At 38.5% G+C, this 17,748-nt stretch overlaps 1 protein-coding gene across 1 annotated transcript; it reads right to left on the minus strand.

The window, feature by feature from the left end:
* Positions 1 to 8,085: 8,085 nt before the first annotated feature.
* Positions 8,086 to 17,569, minus strand: lmln (leishmanolysin-like (metallopeptidase M8 family)). Its single transcript, XM_085374239.1, has 16 exons — positions 17,198 to 17,569; positions 16,116 to 16,219; positions 15,959 to 15,989; positions 15,449 to 15,531; positions 14,537 to 14,654; positions 14,002 to 14,180; positions 13,709 to 13,814; positions 13,260 to 13,354; positions 13,063 to 13,180; positions 12,648 to 12,755; positions 12,367 to 12,554; positions 11,988 to 12,120; positions 11,626 to 11,785; positions 10,272 to 10,402; positions 9,051 to 9,261; positions 8,086 to 8,765 (listed from the first exon to the last, which is right to left on the minus strand). The coding sequence occupies exons 1-16, from the start codon at positions 17,333 to 17,335 to the stop codon at positions 8,665 to 8,667; spliced, it is 2,004 nt and encodes a 667-aa protein (XP_085230365.1). The 5' UTR covers positions 17,336 to 17,569; the 3' UTR covers positions 8,086 to 8,664.
* Between the last annotated feature and the right edge of the window lie 179 nt (positions 17,570 to 17,748).

Consider the following 17,748-nt stretch of genomic DNA (forward strand, 5'->3'; position numbering starts at 1 on the left):
ATCTTCAATTCAGAAGCATCCAGAGGAGGAAGCAGGGGCAGTCATTTCTGGCACATGTATCACTCTTTAGAGAAAAAAAGCTATCCATAACGCAAAATTTAGAGTAATTTTTTTTGCTCACAGGTGTACACACGGGTGATCACACCCACAAACTACACCCTTTTTGGCTCCTACCTCAAAGCACACTGTGTTCTGTTGATTTTATGTGCTGCACAATAATGTTTAATATTTAGTATTTACTGTCATATTCCCATATATCATTGTGATGTTGTTTATTCTATTACTCTTGTTCTCTTCTGCTTGTTTTCTTTTTTCTTTCTCAGCAGGTGATCCAGGTGATTGATATATGCCTTTTTTTTCTTTTTTTTCTGCTCATTCTGTTGGTTTTTGTCTTTTGCCCTTCTCCCCTGTCCCTCTTCTCAGCTGTTTCTCTTTCCCTCTTTCTTTCTCCCCTTCTTTCCCCCAGTCAAGTCTGTCCCGTATTCAGTAAGTGAAAATAAAATAAACAATAAAAGGTGAATCAAATGGACCATTACGGCAAGGCTGGGATGGTCAATTTGGTAAAGTAAATCCGTTGGGCATCTTTGTTTGCCTTTAGACAACAATTCTGATGGCAAAAGAGCCAAACGGGACAGGCAAAAAAAAAAAAAAAAAAAAGAGTAATTTTTTTTTCGAGTTAGCTCTGCCAATCAGGAACCCATCTGAATGATTTAATTTCCTTGTTACCTGGAAGGAGATGGTGCCAATGCATGCGCACTCAAAATCGGACCGTGAGGTAGCAAACGTGAACAAATTTGCGCCAGGTTATTCAGTTTTCAATGCCTTCTAGCAAATGATGAATGCATAAAAGGCATTAACTGTGGTTATGTCGGGTTTCTAGAGACAACCTGTGACACACACATGTAATGGAGCTGTCAATAAATTATGACAGCTATCCTGACTTCAGGTCTTAGATGAACAGTGAGTTGGAATCCAATGTGTGGGTCATGGACATTACCGAATGCTGTGATTCACAGACAGTGGCTCAGGAGCCACACGTGTCTCACAACACATTATATCTGAGTCAAAGGTTTCAGGTGTTTAAAAACTGGGTCCCAAGGAAAAGATATTGGTGAAATATGACTTTAATCCAATTTGGGGTACTTTTTTGTCTTCGTGTGTTTTCTTATTTACAACTAATATTAATATTAGGGGGCAAGGAGTGACAAAATTAAATACATAAATGAATTAAATACACCATTAAATAATTAAATGTGTCAGTTATTTAAAATTGGAATTAGTGAACTAAATAAAGATTTAAATATTTCTGTTCAAACATTTAATAAATTACTTATTTTAAATTTTATTTGATTAATGACATCAAACCCAGGGGGTTAACACTGTTCCAGTCAAAACCATTGCTTTGGCCTAGTGTACACCAATTTCATTTACCGAGGTTATATCTATTGTGTCTTTATTTCCTGATGTCCGTATGTGTCATACTTGTTTCAGTCACCAATTCTTTTTTTGCCTGTTCCATTTAGTTCTTTAGCTGTCAGAATTACTTTGCCATATGGATCATCACTGCCTTGCCGTATTGGTTCATTTGATCGTCCTTTGTTGTTATTGTTTATTTTATTTTATTTTCAGTTGTTACAGACGGGACAGACATGACTGAGGGATAGGAAAGGGAGAAAGAAAGATGAAGGAAAAGAAAAACAGAAGGGAAGAGGGACAGTGAGAAAGGGTCAGTCACCAATTCTGAATCATAACTAACATTAAAAACATGTTTAAGAAGGAAAGAGAGCAAATAAATCTGATTAACATCTGATCTTTGTGTTTTTTGTTCAATATCAGCATGACCTGTGTATACATACACAAACTTTATTAAAAGAGATAACATGACGTGTTTCCATCATGTAGTAATTGTTAGGTTTAAATGTACCAGGACAGTTAGACACTATGAAACACATACAGACTTCAAAATGTTTGATTAATATTTTTATTGTGAATATTAATCAAGATTAAAGTTACAGTGTGCAAAATCTCAACACTAGATGTCAGTACATAGCAGACTGCATTCAACCGATTTCTGTTTTCGTACCCCTCCCAGTTCAAATACACAATCCCAACTAAGGTGGTTTCCATTTATCTGTAGTGAGTGTGTGCTGTCAGTCCGCTGTTTAGCTCAGCAGTAGCAATATGTATCGACATCTATGGAGGAAAACGCAAAACTTTGTGGTTGAGTCCAATATGAGTCGATGAGTCACTGAAGCTCATTTCTGTCTGAAAATTATACTGCAGTGTTGTTCAAGATATCCTGAACTTCTCTGTCAATAAGTGCTGCCCTTGTTAGTGACACTTTGAAGTGGAGCTAACTTTGTTAAATTCAGACTCTTAGCGAATAAACTCTCATACAATGTGAGAGTGTAATCAAATTGTTTATTGGAGGGAAAATGTGATTTTTAGGACACTTGAGTCTAACATTAGGTAATATAGCATTAGCTTATTGCTGCTGTGTTTTAGCCAGCTCATTGTTAGCTGTCTGTAGGTAGTAGGGTCGCATGTTTAATCTGCTAACAATAAGTAATTGTGATGAAAACAGGAAAAAATGAACATGTTTTACACATTTCATGTGTTAGAGCTCTGACTTCAGTTCAGTAGATTAAGCTGAGGAGAAAGAGGATGACATTTTATCCAGTTATCGCCTTCCCTCGCATTTTTGCTTCTTTAGTGAAGTAAACCAGATGATAAAACATGGGTATTGTTAAGGGTTCAAATATTAAGGAGGGATACAGGAGGTAATCCAATAACAACAATGATCTGGCCGGGTGGAGTCAAACGATGATTTTAATGAACACACGCAGCGTGGTGAGATGTACACTGCAAAACATCAGCTGTAGATCTCCACCCAAAAGACACTTCAGATTGCTTTTGATTCATCAGGGTTAACGCCCCCTCATGCGTCATCAGATACAATACATGCTTACATCAAATCAAAACCACAATGACTTTTAACACAGTTTGAAAAGAACATCGCCTCGTCTCCCTGCCAGTTGTCTTTCTGTCGCTGCCGGACGCACGCTTATCGTCTGAAACATCAGGCCCACATCCTGCAAGAACCTCTACTAAAAGCTTAATCAAAGAATATAAAAGTATAAAAGACAATTTGAATAACCTGGTTATTCAAATAGCATCATTCAATCAGCTCCTCAAAGTAACTTTCACTTTCACAAGCACGCTCTGCAAAAGCCTGCGCTTCCTGTCTACTTTGGCACAGAGTGTACTCAGAGTTAGGCCTTTCTTTTATCAGAATCAGCACATACACATTTAAGATTATAACAAGCATTCAAAAGCATTTAAGATTAAACTGTTGAGTTAAATCAATAAAGTGGTTATAACTGCACCTGTAATAAAGGCTAATTGGGTACCAATATGTTTAAACATCTGAATACAATATCAATACTGTAAACTGTATTATTAATGCAATGGTAATGATGATGATTATTAACAATAGCAGCAAAATAATTCCCCTGATCTCCACAGTATGAACCTTCCTGTCTTAAGTCTGTAAGTGCAGACACAAATTAAAATTTCTCTAGGCTAAATTATTACTATTTTATTATTTAAAATTTCACTAACTTTCAGGGATTTCTCAGTTGAACAAACATGTTTTATAACTCATAAGATATTTTTCCCCCCCCCCAAATCTAATTTGCAGGGAATTATTTCTATGTTTTTGGAAATGGCATAGGAATACTGGACTGATACCGTTTTTAACCAAACACGTACATTTGGACAGTTGTGGATCCAATGTACCAAGCAAACTACCCACTAGCCAGTAAGCATTCACCTAGCGGCTCTAATCTGTCTCTCTTAATTCCAACCTGAGCCAACAGAATTATTCATTTAGAGAATGAATTGGTGGGTTTAAATACTTGGATAACACGCGGACCAAATAGACCTTTTTCTTTTTATTCTTGTACTGAAAATCTTGAGAGATGGTTTTTAAATGGCATTTAACTTTAGTAAGAGACGTACAGTATAATATTACTCAGTGATATAAGATTTAAGACAGAACACACATACCTTAAAGGAGTGAGGCTCTGAGCGGTGAGGCCATTCAATTTCTCTTGGTGAATGACTGTAAAAATCTGTACAGCATATTTTACGTTGATATTTCTCTTTCTGCATTGTAAAGCATGGTAATTTTTGTGTTCAATAAACTTTCAGTCCAATGACCGGCTACGTGGGTTTTATTAATTAACTGAATGACAGATAGCAGTTGGGTTCATCAGAGTTCAAATCTGTCACATTTTACAGTAGAATATCCAGGCAATAGATGGGTCATTCCATGAAAACCAACCAACTGCACCAGTTTAATGTTTCTGATGGAGAGGAACAGAAACAACCATTAGTTTGATCTGTTCTCTGATTATTCTGTGGGGGGAAAAAAAAACTTTTGAGTCCAACTTTTAAAGGATTTCATCACCATGTGAGATAAGCCAGAACAAGTTATACCAAATAGGAAATTTGTTTGTTTTTTTTAAACCTAGTGTTTGATATTCCCACTATAGCCTTAATTCCTTCTCTGTCAAAAATAATTTTCCAGTGATCTACAATCCTGTTTAATTCTGTGGCTGTTAGGTGGAGACACTGGTTGGTTTTACATATCAGTTTTAGTTCCAAACTTTTAGGAGCATTAAACTTTCTGTTGTTTGGTTTAATATAATGAATAAATGTAATTTTATTAAGCATGACAGACACCGACATCTTCAGGGATACAGACAGTTTTTATTCTGAGACAAAAGTCTTGATTTGTCTTACAAAGCAGCCCTTTTCCTAAAAAATAAAATAAATATAACAAAGATCATTTTAGTAACACAAAGTGTCTCACTGAAAAGATCGGCTGTTTTCTCAACAGCCTCATTTCTGCATAAAATTAACTGGAAACAGAAGCATCACATTTCTGCGTGTTTCACCAACACTGACGTGGGATCTGATTTTTTTCTTCCCCCCTCAACTTAGTGCAAGTTCAGTCATCACATTGAACAGTAATTTCAAACAAGTAAAAGTAAATCACAAACTCTTACAGTTCAGTCAGTTTTAGCTGAAATTCACTTTTAACATGATCAAAGTAAACTGAGGTCAGGTCTGCACAGGACTAACACCAACGACACAAACTCTACAGCGCATGACTCGAAACACTTACATCATATAAATCATGTTCCCGGACACATTACTGACAGTGTTATCAATTAAAACATTCTTACACAACACAGACACACATGCATGACCGACCTGGTGGCAAACGTCATTTGTGGGCTTCAGATAATAATAAAACCTCTCCTGGCATCAGCTTTCAGACAGAGACATCCCCGCACATTAAGGCCAGTTCTTTTAGTGCAAACACAGAAATGCAAAGTCAGTCTTAAATGAATGTAATGAGCTCCATTAGTCGAGGAAATGAGCCAGATTATTAACATCAATCACTAAACCAAGTTGTTTAATGTTAGATTATATTTTCTTTGAGTGCTGAATTATTTTCTTTTCATTACGGTCCGAAAATTATTTTGTACCCACGCTACTAACTTAAATTTATGTGCAAGTCACACAGTTTCTTTGCAATTTTAATTTGCATCTCATTTCAAAACATTTTCAGGGCTTTCATGGTCACGTTTCCACTATTGGAGACATTTAGCATGCTCATGTGCTTATTTTGCATCTGTGTGGTGATTTTATAGGTTTTTGTTTTCTATGGAAGGTCATTTTTGTGTCTTTATTGTTCTTCTCTCCTCACTGAACTGGTAGAATTGTGTCTCAACGTACTTTTTAAGGTAATCAAAAATTTGTTAATAATAAGTTTGTTAATAATTTTGTGTCATTTTGAGTTTGTTTTGTGTCTTTGTTTGTTTTTGCATAAATAAGAGCAAAACATTGCAGATTCATTGGAAAAAAGGAGCAAATCATTATTTCAGACATTCATTCTCCACACCACTCTCCACCACAAAAAACAAACAAACAGAAATTTGCACTTTTATCCTAAAGCATTGCCATTGTGGCTTCAGAGGCTGTTCTCAATTGGCTCATGCAAAAGAGTTTAATGAACCACAAATGTAGGAGCCCTTCTCACTCTGGGCCATAAACTGAAAACAATCGCTAATCCAACAAATGTATGAACTGCTGAGAGAAAGAGTCCCCGTCATTACAGAAACAAAGAGCCAAACATAATCTGTATTTAAACAGTAAAAGTGTTTCCATAGCAGGTTTATGATTTTAAGCACCACTGGATTCCTGCCAAATCTTAGTTTAGCTCATTGCATCACCACCTAAGCTAACTGTAAACAGGCCATTTGGTTTGTAATTTTTGGCCAATAATTAACAGAAATAAGCAGTCACGTAATTTTAAGACCAATGGAACGAGGACAAATCCAGTCTTGGTTTTGAACTCAGGAGGAAATTTGAGAGCTTTGTGCTTTTGAAATGTCAGTGGACTCATTTGCGGAAACGTTGCTGGGTTTTGGCCCTGCTGAGGACACAATGAAATGAAACCTGTGGGAAACATTTTTTAGATATTACTCCTCAGTAAAGACCTTCCACCAAGCCAGCAGCAGCAGGCTTGGCAATCTGAGTTGTTAAGGTGTTAATCTGTGTTGACTGATTATCCAAAAAAAAAACAAAAAACAACAACAGAAAATTCATTTGCTTTTTACAACAAATAAATTCCTATATATTTGTGAGGTTGGAAAATAATTATAGTAAAGTGAATGTACAGCATCGTCATCAGCAAAACTTCTACTTGCAAAAAGCAAAGGCCTTGAATGCAAACGCTTGAGCTCATCATGTAGAGAGAAACGATCATCAACATTATCAATCTGTACTCCAAAGAAGATCCATACCTACATCTGAACAGCTACATATCTTAAATAAGGATAAAATGACTCTTAGAAGAAAATGAGGTAATGAATTTAAGCTCAAGTGACCTGTCAGGAGGTGGCAGGGGAAGTCCTTCCACCATATTCCTGTCCGGTCTCATATTTATATTTACAGAAAGAGTTTTCAGCATAAAAGATCCTGTAAGCTTAAAAAACTTTGAACAGTTACCTTCTGCTGCCACCAGAGTTCAGCAAACTGCACAGAGCCTCGTGTTGTTTCAGTTAAGAGGAAGAAGTTTGCAGGTAGTTTGCACCATTGTGGTATTGTCGATCGACAGTCAGTTTGTCACAATCTTGAAATTAGTTTGAAGAGATCAGCTAAAAAATACAGACATCCCGCTTCCATCACTACACTGTAAGAAAAAGGAATCTGACGAAGTACGATGATCCCAAAGCTGAAGTAAAGTTGTGAAATTTAGGCAGAAACCAATGTGAATCTATCAGGTTTCCACAGCTCACAGTAAAAAAAAAAAAAAAAAAAAAGAACAAAAAAAATTGAAAATAAACAAGTGTCCAGAACTAAAATGTGTTTTTTTAGGGAATAATGATGCTGCAGACACTCTACATGCTGAATTGAATTAACCATTTTCATGCACTTAAGTAACCAAATCACCGCAAGCAACCTGGTTCCAGCAGAAATCAGAAACATATTAAACATATATACAGTAACCTGGTTAAACATTCAATGACGTCCTTAAAAATATCTGTGAATACAATTTCAAGTGTACACAAAACAATATTACACTATTACAACTTTGGATATGTTAGCTGACCATCTGAAAAGCAAGCTGTAGTAACAACTGGTCAATTATTATAAAAGGGCTGACAAATTTCATTTCAAATTACATAAATGATTCATTATAAAATCACTTTAAAATTCTTAATCCTAAAATAACCTTAAATTACTGTTCATTAATCGATTAGCATATGAAACATACTGATCAATGTCTCGTTTTGCACTAAACCCTGTGTGTGAAAACATGAGAAATAAGCAGATCTTTGAATACAAGATGCTAAAATTTGCAAATATTTGGCTTTTTATTCATTATTTTTACATACAAAAACTTATTTCTATCATGCTAGACTTTTGTTTTGAAGAGGTTGTTGTTGTTGATAATAATAATAATAATAATAACAATATTAACAACAACAATAATAGGTGTATTGTAAGTACATATATGTATCATGGTCTTGATAATAAAAAAGTGGTGTTAGTGCATTCTGAGTATAGGTAATGTGAGTAATCCCTGCCTCACTGAAAAGGACAAATTACACTGCTTATTTTTCATGTTCCATTGCTCTGCCATAAAAATGGTCCCTGTCGATCCAACTTGCTCTTTTTGCCAATAATTCGCCCACAAATAACAGTATTAGCTGCCATTTAGCTGCTTTCCATGTTGATAACTGACAGAGTTTTGGCTGTGTGTGTCAGTCAGATAAATCCTGTTCAAATGAAAGCTGGCTATAACCTGATTACTTAAGTGCATGTAAATCTGGTGAGGGACAACTGAATGGACCTTCAGCAAAAGGATACCTGACTGTGCTGAGAGATGCATGAGGATGCAGTCACAGAACAAAATGAGAAAACAGGCTGAGAATGGCAAAGAAAGGAACGCAAGTGCGGAAGGGAAGGAAGGAGGAGGTAATGAGTAAAACAGAGGAAAAACATCTGCAGTCCAAGTCCTCAAGTGACTATGGTATAGAGGACTGTTCAGCTACCTTGGTGTGTTTGGTGTGTGTGTGTGTTTTATCAGCTGCAGTGGCAGAGCAGCAGTCCAGCCACTAGAGGAAACAGGTTGAGCAGCAGGAGCCACAGAGTGGTGGCCAAACCTGGAGAACTGGAGCATGGATCTAAAAGAAAGACAGAAAATAACATCTATCAAATCATGTTTGTTTTACATAACAGAATTATATTCTACACACATTGAGTATTTAATTATACATACATCTTAAGTTTTATCTTTCCCTTTCAGTGCTTTCCTCACAGATTTCTTTACTTTGTTCTCATTTATATCTTTTCCCATTTCTTCACTCATTAAACAACTTCATTCAACCATCAGTTGAAATCTAAAAGGCAGACAGCTTCACCATGGGACAGGAAGAGAAGCATTTAAATCAGCTGGTCCACTGACTGACCAATTGGGTTGCTCCTGGAGGTGTTGATGGGTGGGAGATGGTAGGGTAGGGGGCAGTCATCACAGAAGTCGGTGCAGGCGGGGCAGATGAGGACACCGTTGTAAACCCACTCGTTAACGCGTACGCTGATGCTCAGCAGCTGACCTTTACGGACACAGAGGAAGGAACGATCCTGAACGAACACCACGAGGCCCTGAGCTGAGCACGACACCTGCAGCACAGAGAGGGTGTGACACAGACCCAAAACACACAGCGACATGCACTTTCCTCTCATTTCTCTAAGTTTATTAGGGATTTTTTTTCCCTTTGTATAAAAACCTTTTGAGAGCCCACTAAAGCAGTTTGGGACAACAAAAAGGGATTTAATTTATTTAACCTGAACTATTAATCTGTTTGTCATACATAAATAAAATTAAAATCTACAGATGGGGCAGTGCGATATGACAAAAATCTCATATCCCGATATGAGACATTTATCGTCCTGACAAGGATATAAATCACAAAAATGTAATATTTTCTGTAAATTCTGTGAATCTCTGGCAACTCGACCTGCATGAAGTTTTTCCAGCTGGGCGTCATGTAGCTGGATTCGAGTGTTTTAACCGATGCATGACATAAGACATAAGTTGTAACGGCCACCATTTTCTTTCAAAGTTTGAGTCTAAGGTTTATTTTTTAGCACCTGACGGCTCTTTTTTTTTTTTTTTTTTTCTCCTTCTCATCCGTAAACTCTCTGCATACTTTTTCCTGTGATTCAGTTTATTTTGAAAAGTCTCAACAGGATCTTGAGCTTTATTGTGAAAGGTGTACATGGAAAACAAACACGCAGAGCCACGGGATGGTTTTACCGTCGTTGTAAATAACAGCACGTAAAAACAGCCCCTTGTCTGTCTGTAGTGTGGTTACATTAAATATAAGAGAAAGAAATTAAGAAATAATTTAAGAAATTAATATAGCCACTACCGTGACCATCAAAACGATGAAAAAAAATATTGCTGTAAACTGTTTATTTAAGACACCACGAAACAAACGATAGTGTAAAATGAAACTATAGATGTTTTTATATCATCATCCGATATATATCGTTATATTGAACAGCCCTATCTACAGATTTCTAGAAGGTAAAAGTCTCAACCTACAGATGTCACCTTCTCCACTGAGCTGTAAAGGGGATCTTAAAAATTCACAGAAACATACATAAGTATATGTACATGTCAGCACCTTGTAGCATCCGGAGCCCCAGTCAGGGTACGTCATCTTCCGAGTGCACTGCTCCATCACAAAGGCTGATTTCTGGTACAGACACACAGAGTCTGGTCCATACTGCTCTGCTCCATAATTTCTCCACCAGTCTGAACAAACAGAGAAAACCACAGATAGAAAGCTCACATATGTCATAGAAACAGCATCAACAACAGCAGATCAAAACAGATTTTATACAAGGATTCCTCCAAATGTCTTTACTCAGTGGTCCCCAACCCCCGGGCCATGGACCGGTACTGGTCTGTGAGTCGTTTGGTACCGGACCACGAGAGTTGAGGCTCGGGTGTGAAATTTATGGTTTTCGGGGTTTTTATCGTTAATTCGGTTTCCCTGGGTCATTTTCCGTATTATAGTTGTGCATCTTATTTTGAAAGAAATATTTACGCATTACCATAGCGACCAGAGAGCATTAAGTGGCAGAGAGGAGGATGTTACTCTCCATGTTGTTGGCACATTTCAGGAAGACGCTGCTAATAAAGTAACACAATTACACAGTGAGTTGGCGTTTATTATTATATTTACAAAATACCACAGTTTTTGTCTTGGTCGTATCATTTTATTTTGTTGTATTTATCAGAGACACCTTAAAGGCTGTCCATGAAAATATTGTCTGACATTAAACCGGTCCATGGAGCAAAAAAGGGTGGGGACCACCGTCTTTACTGATGAGCTCTCAGTCACACCTATGACAGAATAGGTTTCACGTTCCTGACAGTGAAACTGGGCAGACATGTGTTCTTATGGATTTATGCTAAATGGTGGTGAGCTACTTCTCTGTCAAGCTCTTTTTGATTTTAACAAATTATTTAAAAATTATTGAAAATTATAATAAAAATAAAATTACTTAAAAATGAACACCATGCATCTGTCTGATCTGGCCACTGAAAACAGTGGTCAAAGTTCAAAGTTGAACTTGACTGTGAGTACTCCTTGCTGCACGTGCCGTGTCCTATGTGAAAGGGCCTTAAGGTGTCCAAACCAGGATTAGTTCTAGTCCTAAGGAGCTTTAGGATCATCTTATGCATCTTTATATGAAGTCGCTTTTTGAAATTCAATACTTGAAAGAGTAAAGGTAATTGCTGTAATTAGTCTAGTGAGTGGTTTCTTTGCATATTTTTATTTATTTATTTATTTATTTATTTTTAAATAATCGGGTGTGTGTGTGTGTGACCTGCGTTTAAGGCACAGAAGAATAAGAAATATATTAGGAAACTATTCTAACCTCCCTCCCTGTACTACAGCTGTTCACAGAGTTTGATTTAAAACAGCACTAGACTAAAGGCAGCAGTAGAAACAGCAGTATAAGCAGTACCTGGCTGGTTCTCAGACACTCTGCAGTAGGAGTTTCTCTGGTATTCTCCACTGAGGTGCCAGCTGAACTCCTGACTAAATGGACAGTAGTCCGCGATCTCCACAGCACCCCCAAAGAACGACAGCTGATCAGCAGCCACGTCAGGGATCCGCTCGAAATACTGACACAGCACATATAGTTACCCACAGCACACTCACTGAACACAGCAGAGCTTACTGTAACATGCACATACAGCACTGTGTGGTAGCTATAAATAACCTTGTCAGGCATTTTATATAAGAAAAAAAAAATAACACATCCACTAGTTTCAGCAGAACAATCACAAACATATCAATATTGGTAGTGGTGGGGGGCTTGCATACCTGGTACTTAAGTGGCAGTTCTTGTGGGTATTTTTGCAAGTTGCACACAGCCACAGCCAGCTGATCCTGTCTGCAGGTGAGCTGCAGAGGAGAGGCTCGCACTGTGTCACAGTACGGAGTTACAGCGTGTCTTCTGCAACAACAAGTACATGATAAATGCTGCTAGTTAGATATGCCATTACTGTGGGTACCTGGTACAGTACAGAATTTATCTGTAACATATACATATGCCCCTTTTTCAGTGTGTTAAACTTGGTCATTTTTTCAACCATTGGTGCCAGCTTCAAACTAAAACCATGAGCTTTGTGATCATGAGGGAAAAAAATAGCAAAAAAAAAAACTTCAACTCTGTTTGACACAGAGTTTGTGTTTCTGTGACCTCTGTCTCTGCTTGTCCATCCAGAATTTGCAGCTCTTCATGACAAAGTCGCAGCCGAGACCACGGCCCCAGTCCAGCCTCTGAGCCAGGCTGTAGTTGGCGCGGTACCATCCGCTGTCCTCCATGATAGCCAGCGTCAGCCGAGAAAATACTCGGTTCTGAGTGTGGGAGCCCGTCATTGCCTCATTCTGGGATGAATGAGAAAAAAAAAAAATGGATGAACACAACGGAGAAGCCCAAACTACTGGCTACCAAAAAGCCACGAGAAAACATGTGCTGACCTCTAAGAGTCTCTTTTCCCAATGGTTTAGTTCGGTTCCTGTCCCTCCTTGGTTCTCCAGCTCCATCCCCTCCAGGATGGGGCAATTAAAATGTTTCCTCGCCTCCTCCTGGAAACAGAAAGGAAGACACATACTACTTAGTTATTACTTGACATCAACTATAACACCTAAACTGGCCTCCAATAACAATCTCATAGGTTCAAGTTTGTCCACTCTTTCTAATCAGACCTATATATTACATTCCTTCAACAACTCCTGGTGTGTATAAATCTTTGTAAAACAATTGTTTTTATAAGCACAGTCAAAACTACAGCTAAGAGGTGCAAAATGACAGTACATGATCTTTTTCTAGACTCACATAAACAGAAGAAGAGTTACGAAACTAACCAGTTTTCTTAATATTGAAGCTTCTTACCACAACACGAGGAGTGACAAGGACATGCACTTGGTGTCGGACCATCACGCCTCCTCTGATGTCCCACAGTCTGGTAACTCTTCTGATAACGGCATCGCTCCACTGGTACAGACCCAGACTGATGCACAGGTATAGGATTAGAAGTTAGAGCTTGAACACTAGAAATCATAGATGACCATTACATATAGTGTAATCACCTCTCGTTGAAGGCGGGCAGGCCGCTTGCAAAACGAGGAGTCAGAGGTTTGCCCTCATCATCGTGGTAGAAAGCAAACAGACCGGCTGAAAACCCCTAGAGGACGTAAGGAGAAACTCCAGTCAGTGACAGATTTCACACATGCACAAATTACTCAACAAGAGTCTATTTAGCACCAAATTACAAGAATATTTATAGCAGCACATCTTCTGGGCAAAATCTTGCATTTTTTATTAATATGCTCACGAGGTAAAAATAAACCCACATCAATTTTTAGCTTTTAAGTTCAGCTTTGGCAAACTGTTGTTGGTCAACAGTAAAGCATCTCCAAATGTATTCAAATGTTAAAAATCTGCCTACGAAAATATGGTTCAAAAATGTCTTTTGAGCAATCTGTGTGAACCTAATTCACCCACGGGAAGCTCAACAGCAGTGACAAGTGGTACTGACCAGAGCGTGGATGATTTCATGTTTGACTGTGGACAGCATCCCTTCAAACTCCTGAGGTTGAGAGGAGATCATAGCAGGGCACAGGTTGGCGTAGCCTGCTATAGGTCTAAAAGGAAAAACACCCTGACAAACATTAGTTTATACTGTGATATTCTGACAGTTTGATTTATTTCTGTAACCAAGATGACAGTTCATTGCTTATTAAGCAAAAAAATGAGACTTTATTTAAAGACTGGATTGTATTTTTAGTTTATTTTTTAAATTAACACTAAGTAAGGTTTTTATCCTCCCACCTATCCAGCTCCGCCTCCAGCTGGCAGTAAGCAGCATAGGCCACTATGTTCTCCTGCCCACAGCGTTCTGTGGTGACACCGCTGACGTACAGCACAAAATCGGACCCTTCGACTCCAGGCCCATCTGGGGGCCCTGTAGGGCCACATGACTTCCCAGACTCACTGCACACCTTGCATTGCTAGAAGAGAAACACGACATTGGAGTGAGCAGAGAGCACACTGAACCAGTGAGGATGGACAACAGTGTTCACATCTTAGCATAAAAACACTGTCGGTTAAAAGTTGGTCAGAATTTTTTTTTTTAAATCATGGGGAAAATGGTCAACAGCACTGTCTGGTTATGTGTTATCTGTAGAATTCAACTACAGCAGTAACATTATATACATTTTGGTCAATGCATGCTTGGTCAATATTTTAATGTTAATTAGCAATGAATTAACACTTCATATGTTCCAAATAAAAACAGAAAACAGCTGCTAACAAGGCTAGAGTCCTTGTCGTGTGTGATCAGTAATCTATCTATGCACGCTCTGACCTGCAGGTGGTGCTGTGGTACAATGACGGGCCCACATCGCGTAAGGTTTGCACAGGCGTCCTGGCAGTAGCGATGAGGGTCATCTCTCTTCCTCATGTACTGGTTGGTTGCACATTGTCTGAGATAACAGAAACAGTTAATTAAATATAACCACAGATGTGGTTCCCAGAAATCCAAGAGAAACAAACATTTAAACAACTTTCTGGCAATTAAATAGTATAACATAAACACACAGCACTTGATTAAATTACTCATCTGGATTTTATTAAGGGGGTGCTTTGATTTATAGGAGTGCTTACACTGGAGCTAATTGACACCTGCTAGGCCTCAGTCAACTGGTCTTGGTGTGTTTGGTGACTCTTCTTCAAATCATCACACAAATAACACGACTTAATCCATGAAACAGCCCAATTAAAGAGGTTTGTGCTACAGTTTTTGGTGAGTGACACTGTAGTATTTATTAATCTGTCACTTACCACCAGTTGTCAGCTATCTGTGTTTGCCCATTGCACCCGCACAACTTGTGGATGCAGGTTTCTGACCAAGTGTTTGTTAGCTGACTGCTTAGCACTTTGCACTCTGATCCAAATTTGATCACAGAGCCAAAGAATCTACATGGCAAGCAACAAAATGCTAACGTTGTGTCTTCAAAAGGCAGAATCCCAAAACCACTGGGTGATGTCATTGTAGTTTCATTCTTTCTTTAAAAAATAAAATAAAATACATATGCACACACTTTGATATTAATGCTTTTACTTAAATAAAATACCTTTAAACCTCTTATGACAGTATGTGGAACATATTTAAAAATCTAAATTACTCTAGACTATTGTTTTATACTTTCTTTTAGATTACTGAACTGAAAATTTGTGCACATGTGTAGCTAAAATAGTGACGGCAGGGACTACATACCTGCTGAGCAGTACAGGCCCCACTCTGCGCCTGACACTGAAAGCCCTCTGCAGGTAAGCGATGGCCTGAGGAAAGAGCTTATCCTAGAGAGGGACACATGGAGTAACACATTTTCAATCTGTTACACCTCTGATCACAGCCAACAATGCTGCAAAGCCCAATCCGACATCACTTCAACTACTGCTAATGTTTTTCACGAGTGCTGCACTTGAACCTCACAGCTGAGAACCAAAACAAACAGCAGAAGGCACGGCTGAATGTTAAAACCACTGATGATGTCCTCATGTTGCAGTTCTTGTGGATACTGGACTTTGAATGTAAGATTTAACAGAAAACCCTATTTACTGCTTAAAAATCAAAATCGGGAAAACCACAACAAGTTGACTCTTAATTTCCACTTTTATTTATACCAATTTCTCTGTGGTTGAGATGTGTTATTTTACAAGGTTATAGTTAGACTTTAACTATTACAAAACATTTATTGTATAAAGTGCTCAGGTGTGTCCTCACCTTCACAAGTCTCCTTTTGTCTGCAGTAAGTCTGTGGATGGAGAGCATACTTGTTACACACACAAACCTGGCATATGGATGCTAGAAAAATGGTGACAGTTGCTCTGTTTGGCTTTTTGTTTTGTTTTTTAATCCTTTGAGTTGCTGTAGCACTTACTGGTCAACACTGCTGTCATAGATGATCTTTATTTTCAGCTGAAGGTCTTCTGGAGAGCTTCTCTTAGTCAAACGCTCAGGCTTCAAGTAAACATGGTGGACAATCTGAAACAGGATAGCAGAAAATGAGAATTGCAATTTATAAGAGGAGAACTAAATCAACCAATACTACTAACAATAGATGTGTTTAGTGTTTTACAAAACTATTATTGGTATAGTATTGGAACATATGCCAACTATCAAGAGTAGAAATTGCAGTACAAAAATGTGTTTATGATAACTGAGAAACTGAAATGCTCAAAACACAGTTCAACTTCCTCTCAATCAGAAGCAAGTATTATATTTGATGCTGGTGATCAGAGCCTTTAAGGATTCTGGAAATACCTTCAGAATAGGTAAAGCGCTCCACCTTACAAACGACGTCCAATAAGCTTTTCTGTTTATTTTTTTAATGGCTAAAAACTGAGAGTCACAAACTCGCCTTTTAGTTAGTTATTAAAAACCTAATCTGTCCATTTTACTGTGAATGGGTTTTGTGTACATTTAGTTAAAAATACCTGTCTTCTGTGAATACAATGTTTGGGGTACAGAGTGCAGCTGTATTTTGAATTAATAAATTAAGAAATAATTAATCTAGCCAGATGTCATTTTGGCTGTTTAAAGGGGAAAAGGCTGAAGCTGAACAGCTGAAACTGATTTATAGACAGTGGCATGTGATCTGAAAGCTGCTTTCATAGTCTAAATGTGCATGACAGAAGCTGTACAGTGAACACAGTACAAGCTTTGTATACCACAGTGGCATCACTGTTAGCCTGTAAGCTTGCTATCAAACTGCACATCAAGTCTTAGTGAGGAACCAACTGAACAACACGCTTTCGTTGTATTTATCACAAAAACACGTCCTTCACATCGTGCTGGGGATTGTCAACTATTCATTTTCCACGTACCGAGGCGATAAAGTCTTATTACACTGTATAATATTTAATACCATCTTAAATAGCCGACGCAGCTAACGTGCTAGCTTAGCCTCTGCTGTTACAGATCTAGCTTAGCTAAGCTGTGGCAGAGACAGCCGAGGCTCACCTCGTTGGGAGAAGGGACTCGGTGTTTGCAGGAACCGTGACAGCTCACTAGCACGGCCAGAAGGGAGAAGAAAAGGGCTGGGCTGAGGAGGAGCCAGGACACGGACGGCTTGCCATCCCGGCTTAACCTCAGCTCCATCCTCCAACCTGCCCGACAAAAGGGGCTTGGCAGCCCGAAGTCAACAGAATCTTCGCCGGTGTCGGTCCGGTCCCTTCTACTTTCGTTTCGTTCATCGCTTGCGCGGTGAATCAAAACATGTTAACATCCCGCAAAAAATAAATGAATAAATGAAAAACAAGCGAACAAATTCAAATAAGTTATACCCGAAGTGAAAAGAGCAGTAACGCCGGCCGGTGAGGGGATAAATATACGCCTGACAGCTGCGGCGGTCCTGGTTTGTAGCTTATGTCAGCTGAGGGTGCACTCCGAAGATCGTCTGTTGTCAAGATGATTCACTCCCCCAAATGAAGGAAGACAGCGCTCCAAAGATCATATTTTAGTAGGATGAGGTATATTCAACAGATATGGTACATCTTTTTCCTCTCTCAAAG

This window comes from Diplotaxodon limnothrissa, linkage group LG16 (assembly GCF_057381915.1).
Source record: "Diplotaxodon limnothrissa isolate DT_005_m linkage group LG16, D_limnothrissa_male_GT1.1, whole genome shotgun sequence".
NCBI lineage: Eukaryota > Metazoa > Chordata > Actinopteri > Cichliformes > Cichlidae > Diplotaxodon > Diplotaxodon limnothrissa.